General features: G+C 39.7%; 1 protein-coding gene across 7 annotated transcripts in view; it reads right to left on the minus strand.

The window, feature by feature from the left end:
• LOC119776093 (serine/threonine-protein kinase BRSK2-like) overlaps positions 1–9,581 on the minus strand; it is a 164,673-nt gene that overhangs the window by 76,210 nt on the left and 78,882 nt on the right. For all 7 annotated transcript variants that reach the window (XM_038274332.1, XM_038274327.1, XM_038274331.1 and 4 more), the window contains exon 2: positions 3,971–4,065. In XM_038274332.1, the coding sequence (XP_038130260.1) occupies positions 3,971–4,065 (95 nt within the window). The remainder of the gene's footprint in view (positions 1–3,970; positions 4,066–9,581) is intronic.

A 9,581-nucleotide genomic window follows, 5' to 3' on the forward strand; every position in this document is an offset into this window, starting at 1 on the left:
CCAAGTAGCACTAAATTGGTGCCTTAGAAACGACGCTGTCAAGGAACGCTATGGACAGCGGAAACATGCAAGAGGAGGAGAGTTTAGTGTCGGAGGTCGTGGATGAGTCTCCTCCGTCATCCATTTTTTATTTAGAGGAGGGAAGCGGGGACGAAGATGTTGTGGAAGAGGACGCCAGGGTGGCAGAAGCTTGGTTTGGTGTAGAAGGCTTCCAGCCGTACATGTTTGAGCCCTTGCCTCGCAACGCTGCCAGTTCTGTTAGCTCTACGCCTGCCGAAGACACAGACGTCCATCCCCGTGAACACTGGGACGCAACTCAATGGGAAAGGAAAGGATTCTGATTTCAACCGTTGCGTATATTAGCTGCGACACATGAATCAAGATGCTATGACCGAAAACATTTGATTGACAGATGACCTTTGATATATGATTGGCCGAATTTAGGTGAACAAGCTGACGTAGAACTAACTGGCCTTCATAAAATAATGAAAAAAAAAACAAAACACAGATTTTAAAACAGAATTTCTTTTTAAATAGAAATGTTCTAACTTTTGGGACAATACGGTCTGATAAAGAGTACATTTATATACATGTTTAAACCAGAATATCAAATTTAAATATGACTTCCCATGACTTTAAAAGTCATTTTTAAAAGCATTTACTGTCCCACCTGGACAAGAATTAGTGGAAAACAGCTGGTAGAACTGATGCTGTGATCTGCCCAACTTCTTTTTCAATTAAATAGATTTCCTGTTTAAAACCATGTGTCATTTTAAAAAGCATCCTATTAATTATGAAGGACTTATTAGAGATGAATCAAAATCAATAACAATAAGTTATAAACAGAAACTTTCATTATTCTCCACTGTATTTTCTGCATTTGTTTAGATAAACTGGGATTATAGTTTGATCAGAAACTTTCTTTAACTAAAAGAAAAAATAATCTAATACTCCCCTCCAAAAAAATAAATTAAAAGAACATAAAAACTGAAGAAATAAAACAAAACAAAAAAACAATGAAACTGAAAAAAGAAAATATTCAAGCAAAAAGAAATTCCAAAAACTAGTTTTCAATTTCAACTTTCAAACATGCTGCCCCTAAGTGGGGGCGGGCTTAGGCTAATGATTGACAGTTTAGGTGCTTGATGCATTCAGGAACCACCGGAACCAGAAGTTTATTTTTTTAGATTCAACTCATATTTTTCAGTATATTATCTAAAGATTATAAAGCACTACTTTTTAGTTTCAAAGCAGTCAAGTTTCTAAATCATTTTTTAGTTTCATATGATTTTTTTATCTAGTTTGAAAAGAACATTTTGAACTTTATGGCCCCAATTTATCTCCGTATTATCCTCTTATCATATCTAGCTCTAGTTAAATGATTTTGAACGGGCTGCTACGTTTTATTAAAGGCTGCTGCTCCTTACTGGGTGGCAGCCTGTTTAAAGGAGGATAAAATGTGAATTAAACTAAAGATTTAAAAAATTATTATTATTCATCTCCTTCTGTGTGAAGGCGGTAAGATATGCACTAAGAGTTGGGAGCTTTTTTCACACTCAGAGATGATCAACATCCTTAAACTGCAGATCATCACAAACTCCTCTAGACTTCAGATCAGGTCCCTGCAGCCAGGAACCAATCAGCAGCGAGCTCCCTCCCCACTGATACGTTTCAGTTTAAAGCCACAGCTAAAGTTATCTTGGCAGCAATTATTAAATGTTCCTTCCATCAACGTCGGACCCCGCAGCAGCATCAGCGTTAGCGGCCAATTAACTGGAGAGCGAGGGAGAGCTCCCCACGCTGCCCGTTAAGATGAAAGTGGCAAGGTCACCTGACCTCCACCAGCTTATCTCCAAATCACACTGGTTTCATAACCAAGCACTTCAGGTTGGCACAGAGGCAGAGAAGCAAAAAGTCTTTTTTTAGAAGAAAATTGGTCCCTGCTGGTGATTAACAGCCCATCCAGTCTCATCCTCACTCTGTTTATCTGCTCTGTAAGAGAGTCATTTTCTGCTGTAACCGACCCGTCTTTACATGACTAATGCAGACTGAAACACTGGAAGTGCTGACTTAATCTGACAGAAAATAATCCCTTCAAACAGACTTTTTTTTTGGGGTTTTATATCGCAGCAAAGCTTCAAAAATTGCCAAAATATTTTATCTTAAGTATATAATCAATTAATTAATCAATTATTGAATTAATCAACTAATTTTGTAATCGATTATTTGCTAACTGGAGTATAGAGACTCTAAAACATGTCTTTAGCTGACAGAGCGACCCACTTAGAGCAGGAATTATACCAAGATTGTAAAAAAAACAAAGACTAAAAATATTTTGAATTTACACACTGTTAATCTGCTCTATCCAGAACTCCTCAAGTGGAAAAGTTTTAGTTTCACCTGGATTCATTCTGAAAAAAATCTCCTTTAAGGAACGTTTGGCTATCGGATTATTAATCGATTAATAGAAAAAATAATAAACAGATTAATCAATTAGCAAGATAATCATTAGTTGCAGCCTTAATTCAAACTTTAAATAATTTTTTCTTGTTTTTCTTGAGGGTTCAGCCTCGTCTCTCTCGTTGTTCCAATCAGGATTTGGAGCCGATCTGAGGAAAAGGCTGAGTCACTGAAAGACAGACGTTTCCAACAACAGAATAGACTCTAAAACTAAACAAACTGATTTTAGAAGCACATTCAGACTAGGTCTGAATGTGCTTCAGTCTGAATGTCCACAGGTCCAGCTGATATCAAGCTTAGATACCTCAGACATCCCACCTGCTGAGATTCACCACAGTTTGTCTTCTATTGGCTCTATGTACAAATCAGTTCATCCAGTAATGAAAGACAGGAAATAAAAGAGCTGCCTTAAGTTCAGCAAGAAGTGAACTTGGAGCAGTTTGTTTCCCAGCAGCTGCAGCCCAACAGATTATTACTTAATAGTTTTAAAACATAAATTCCTTCATCAGTTTACTAATCTGCAATACTTTTTTTTCTTGTCTTTCACTCTAAGGTTTCCAACTGCAGCAGTGCTTGAGCTTGAAAGTTATTATTTTAACTGAGCTACTCTAATTCATAAAGTTGGCTTTTATTTTATTAGATCTTAATCTTTGTCTTCAAATGGATCAAAACTTAAAATTCAAATGCTTTTTTAGCCTCTAAATGCATCAAACAGGCTAGTTTAAAAAAATCCAACAAATATTATGGGGCATTAGTTGCAGCCTGTTAATGTCTTTTTGGCCATTTTTATGACGGATTAATGTAAATAAGGAATCTTTCCTAAACCAAAGTAACATTTCTGTGAGAGATGATCAACCATTAAAAAGAAGAACGTGTTCAACCCGTCACACCCAGCAGGGAATGCGGCGTTGGCCGGTGAATAGGAGTCAGTGCGTCACACGTGACTCACTCGGCCTTCGATTCAGCTGCATCCACCTGTTTGTTCAGGGCGTAGGAGGGACGCCAGTAATCACAGGAGCCATAAAGAGCAGGCGCCTACCGCTGCGTGAGCCCTAACACCTGCTCTGTACGACACCGTGGCCGCTTCAATACGTGTGGGTGACACGGTGACAGCTTTAAAGTGCACCTGCATCACTTTTCACTCTATTTTTGGCTGCTGTGGGAGTGAAACATGAATGTTTCTACAGAACCAAGCATCCAACAAGTAAAAGTGAAGCTCAAAACATTGGAAACAATTCCTAATTAAAAAATAAAACAATGATACTGCATGACTTTATCTGGCTGGACTGTTGGTTAGACATTTCCATGATTAGTTTTCAAGAAAGAAAACCAGATCACTCAGGAGGACCTTCAGAAAAGATGTGAGACTAAGAGTAGAAAGCTTAGATTTAAGAACTGCTTAGTAAGTTGGGGAATTCCAGACATTATGACGGCATCAGAAGTCACCACAGTAATCAGCACTAGTTAGTTTAAAACATCCTGTTTACATGGCCATGTGAAACAGTCTTACCTTCATAAGAACAGACTCGCTGAGCTTTTCTCTGTTGACGATCTTTATGGCGACCTTTTGACCTGTGACACAGTGGATGCCCAACTTCACCAGACCTGAAACACAAACATTAAACATCATTCACATCAATTCTAATGCAACATGACTGGATTCCAAAGGTCAATGATTTGGTTAAAAAAGTGAACATTCAGGTCAGAGGTCATGAATGGAGGGTGAATGTAAACTGGTTCTCAGGACCTTGAATATTAATTTTTTTTTCTTTTCCCAGTGTTTTATTTTCATTACACGGCCACAAGTACAGAGCAACAAAATTCACCTTCTGCATTTAACCAATCCCCTTGGGGAGCAGTGGGCTGCCAGTGTGTGGCACAGGGGAACAGTGTGGGGATAAGGGTCTTTGCTCAGGGATCCAGAGAGGCAGTCTGTGGGAGTGGGACTGGAACTCAGAACCTCCGGATTCCAAGTGCACCGCCCTATCCACTAGGCCACCACTCCTGCAAATCTCACAGCAGAAAAGCAATAAAAACCATTCAGTAACCCAGACGACTATCAAAACCTTCACCAAACCAACCTGCTCCCCACCGGTCCGTTATGCCGGGTAAATGCTGTACGATATTTTCGTTGATCTCAGCTAAAGCTCAAACTGTACGATGAAACCGCAGGATTTAAAAGTTCACAGCTAATAGTGTCTGTTCTTCCACGACACGGCCCAAAACTCTGATGCGATCACCCTGCTCACACTACATGTCCAGAAACCACACGTCAGACTCAGGCGTTGGTCGGACTCATCAACCTGGAAGAGGAAGAACTCCTTTGCGCCAGGTTTTTTGTAAATCGCCGGATAGCTCTGCTTCAACAGCAGGATTTTCTAACCAACACCTCACGAGGGCCGACTGGATTTCCATGTTTGATTTTCACCTGACCTTACGATTCCTGATTGGGAGGTGGTCGTGTGGTCGGTCCTGAAAGGGCAAAAAGTCGTATATGCCCTGCTTTAGTAAACAACCAAATTCATTCACACTTATTAGAAATCAGGGCATTTTAAGCACTCTTCTCTGCTTCCATCCCTGCTACTAATCATCTTGTTTAAACATTAGAAAAAACGTAACTGTGAAACATGAGGATAATCTGTCATAAAACCTAATGAAAGGTAATTCCACTAGACCTGGTTTGTAGTCTCCTTTTATCTGTGCACCCATAGGCGGAATAGAAGTCGGGCATCCTGAGAATTAGCTCTGAAATTTTGCTAACTTTCAATACAAAATCAAAATAATGTAAAACAGAAAATCAGATTAATCAGTTGGTCCCATGTAACCCATGAAATATCCTCCTTTTACATTCAGACAATTTATCAAGAAATCAGGTACAATTTCACCGGAATCAGTGTCTAAAGTCATAAGGTAGAGTTAGCATCAACTGACACGAATTCTTTCTCACAGCAGCTTGGTCTGACCCAAGATGGCCGCTCTGTGGGCACACCTCTCACCCGATGATGTGGGGTCTATCCATGTCTATGGCTGTGTCCACTCTTCATGGTCTATAGATAATGAACCCCATATTCACCAAAAGAAACAAAACTTTTCAGTAAATTTGACCGTCCAAGTTCCTTCCGGGAAAAAAGTTTTCTTCTAGCTGGAAAAAAAACATGGAAAAATTCTGGGAAAAAAATGCCATCTGGGAGAAACTTCCAACCCTGCTACAGAACTCAGAACTTCAGGATTCAAAGCTCTGTGCACTGAGCACTAGACCTCCACCTCCTCATGGTATTTATTGTTCATCTGTTAACGCTTCATTTTAATGTAATTCTTATACATTTTTCTAAGGTCCACATTTGTGTGACCATTTTTTCTATAATCCTTTTGCAGCTGTAAATACCAGAATTTTCCCATTGTGGGTCAATAAAGGGATTTTCTATTGTATTCTATTCTAAAATTCATCCTGCAAACTTTGCCACATCAGCACATTGGAACAGGACTGAAGAGCCTCAGACCAAAACTTCAAAACTGTATTTAATGAATAAAACAGTCTGCATGCCTTGAACCAAACTTTTATAATATAAAGGAGGGATCCTACTTCACACTAAACCACATCTTACAAATATGAGACAAGAGAATGCATGAAATAGCTTTGATGTTCCTGCTTATCAAACATATATGCTGATGGAGCAACCAGGCAGATATAAATGTAATAGATCTGCCTACTCTTACTCCCAGATCTCCTTTTTGTTGTGCACCCCTGATAGAACTGTTGTAGCGGAACACAAATGTCAACAAGCAATACCTTTATCTTTCCGCAGCCACAATGGCTCTATCCATCTCTATTAAAGCTCTGACACCAGGGACTGCGAGTCTCACTTTGTACTGAAGGTCTGCAGGCGGCGGAGGAAATGCCACTGCGCATATGCACCTCTTCATTACCTCACGCTGCCTGTACATTTCACAGGGGATCAGTTTGAAAGGTGCGTTCCCTGCAGGCGCTTCGCTGGGAAATGAGCAAAGGTAAGAACAATGGGGGTGGGGGGGTGAGGTTGGGGGGTGTTCTGACCAGTATGGCAGCCTGGGGCATCTTTTATGTCACCAGTTAGATCTGAAATGGCATCTGGAATGATGTTGGTCAGGTCTCATTGATCTTCGTGTTCCACAAGACAGAGGATGGCTTCATCTGCGTACCATCAATCATGACAAAGAGAGCGCTTTAAAGGTTGTATATGTATATGGACCCATTCCTCCCGAACACCACAGAGGAGTATCCGAAAAGAAGCTTAGAACGGCGGGAACACCGGGAATGCCAGAGAGTCAGAGGTGAAGGTTTGTTCTCACAATGAAAATATTTGAATAGCAAACTTTCTAATGTTCTGCGTGGATGCACGGTGCAGAAGTGGGTACCGTTGCTGACTTGCATCAAGAACATTTCAGGTTCAATTCCCAGCCCAGGTTCTTTCTGCATTGAGTTTGCATGTTCTCCCTGAGCATGCGTGGGTTCTCTCTGGGTACTCCTGCTTCTTCCCACAGTCCAAAATAATGAATGTTAAAATTATTTGGCTTCTCTAAATTCTCCTTAGGTGTGAGTGTGTGTGAATGGTTGTGTCCTTTTTGTCTCTGTGTTGCCCTTCGATGGACTGGCCACCTATCCAGGGTGGACCCCGCCTCTCACCCAATAACAGATGGAGATACGCACCAGCATCCCTTGTGACCCAGCAGGGATACGTGTGATAGAAAATGGATGGATGGATTTTTTCTGTGTCAGATACTAAAGATCATTGTTTTCCATCCAAAGTCATCCAACTGATGATTGGGATCATAGCTGCTGAAAAAAAACTTTATAATAATGTTGATCCACAAAAAAATTAAGATGACCGAGTTTTAGCTTTGAGTTCATTTCAAGATCTTTGATACTGAAGGAATATTCAGAAATCTTGTATCAAGCCGAGATGAGATTTAATACCGTAATTTTCGGACTATAAGCCGTGACTTTTTCCCCATTTTTCAACCATTTTTCGACCTTGTGGCTTATATAACAATGCGGCTTATCTATAGACTTTTACAACTAACGGCCACTAGGGGTAATACAGTACCTAAAGCTATGGATTTTATCATCCACCATGTTGACGTCACATTTGCTTCAACAGACTAGTAGCCGAGCGTGGGAATGCGAACGTCATCCAGAAGCAGACTCTGAGAAAGACGGACATTGCGAGCGCAAGACAGTTTGTGTGACACCCTCATTATGGAAAACAAACGTTGAAATTCATATGATGCAGCTTTTAAGTTAAGTCAGTCAATTTGGCAGTAAACGAAGGAAATAGAACCGCTGCACGTAACCTTGGAATCAACGAGTCAGTGGTGACACGTTGGAGACGCCAGCAGGAACAATTGTCTCAATTTAATTGTGTTGAAATGTTAAACAGGAGCTTCCCCAAACAGTTGCCTCTTTCCCGACAATCCTCTCTGTGCATGAACCATATGGTAATTAAACAAAAAAAACCTGCAGCTTATAGTCCGGTGTTGCTTGTTTATGTACAAATCATGCAATTTAGCTTCTGCGGCTTATAGTCCGAAAATTACGGTACATTGGTTTATTCAAAACTTAAATCAAACTTTTCAGAGAAAAACATTTACATAAAGTCAAGAAAATGTATTTTAAATTTAAGAATAAAGAACTGCGAGGTAATTTAGACTCTCTGCTCCCACAGGAACGTTTCTATCACTATTATCAGTGTTTAGGGTTAGGGTTCATTAAAAATTATTAAAAGTCATTAAATTAATATTTTTTTAAATTAAGGCCTTAATTGGCCTTAAAATTCATTAAATGTGATTATTGTGGAATTTAAAATGCTTTATTAAAAAAAAAAAGTTTATAAAAGCAATTAAAATATTTGCGCAGAACTGCTTTTGGTTGATTGTAAACCCGTAGGTTCGGAAAAGAAGCTGGAGGTGGGAAAAAAGCTAGATTTCAACAAAAGTGGCTGGAAAAAAAGGATAACAAGGATTTGGGACATGGCTGCAGAATCCACTGATGAATCGGCCAATGAATTATTGGGCGAAAGAATCAGCTGTCTGATGTATCAGCCTTTCTTTAATGATCAATAATTAATAGATGTAGTAGGAGGCAGTGTAACATGTTTGATACGATCACCACCTTTGCATCAAATTGCTTGAATTTCTACAGTTTTGCATTTTATTTATCAGAGATACATTTCTGTTTCAGCTTTAACTAAAACAAACAAACAAAAAAAAGGTTGAAAGTTCAGAGCCCCTATGGTTGGCTTTTATTGTGAAGATTTTTCTGTCCAGAGGCTGTAAAGCCTTTCATTACTGTTATTAACACTCTGACACAGTGGAGGGAAAATAATTCGAATACGCTGCTAATAAATTGAAAAGACGACATCGATGGCCCCGACATCCAGGCTAATGTTTCATTACCAAGAACAGAAGGGAAGTCTAGGGGCCATTCGAGGCCCTTGGACTGTTGCTGTGTAAATAAAAATGAGGCAAACGTCCAAACAATCAACTTTCACATAGCTTCATGTTGCCTGATCATGTTCTGGTTTCCATTCAGAACCCAAACTAAAGCTGGAAGATGAATTGTATGATTTCAGCAGTGATGTCATCTTCATTCCAGACATAAATACCAAACAGGTTTAATCATAAATATGTTTCCACACAGAAACAAAGGAAGGCATTTAGGCTGGAAGCATTGGCCACATGGGTCCACTGAGAGCTGTATACATGACTTATCTACACTAAAAACACATTTATAACCTCATCCTTATCTGTAGAGATCCTCCGTATCCCATAATGACCCCCCCAATCTATAAACGTGTAGTTTTTCTCTGAGGAGAAGCGATAAAGCTTAGATACCTAGCAGAATAACAGCCATAGAAATCATTTTGGATTTGACATTTTTCTGCACGCCTCTCGATTATTGCAAACAAAGAGGCTCCAAACGGGGCCCAAAGTAATAATCCTGACATTTTCCCATCATGAAACATCTACTAAGTCTCTCCCTGCCTCGATGGTCGGCTCTAACATTCACTGTTTGGAACAACCATGCTGTTGTCTGGCTTTGTTTGGGGATTCATTTACCTTTAGAAAGGTTTATGAGGTGATTT

This window comes from Cyprinodon tularosa, unplaced genomic scaffold (assembly GCF_016077235.1).
Source record: "Cyprinodon tularosa strain WSP-4 unplaced genomic scaffold, ASM1607723v1 ctg908, whole genome shotgun sequence".
NCBI lineage: Eukaryota > Metazoa > Chordata > Actinopteri > Cyprinodontiformes > Cyprinodontidae > Cyprinodon > Cyprinodon tularosa.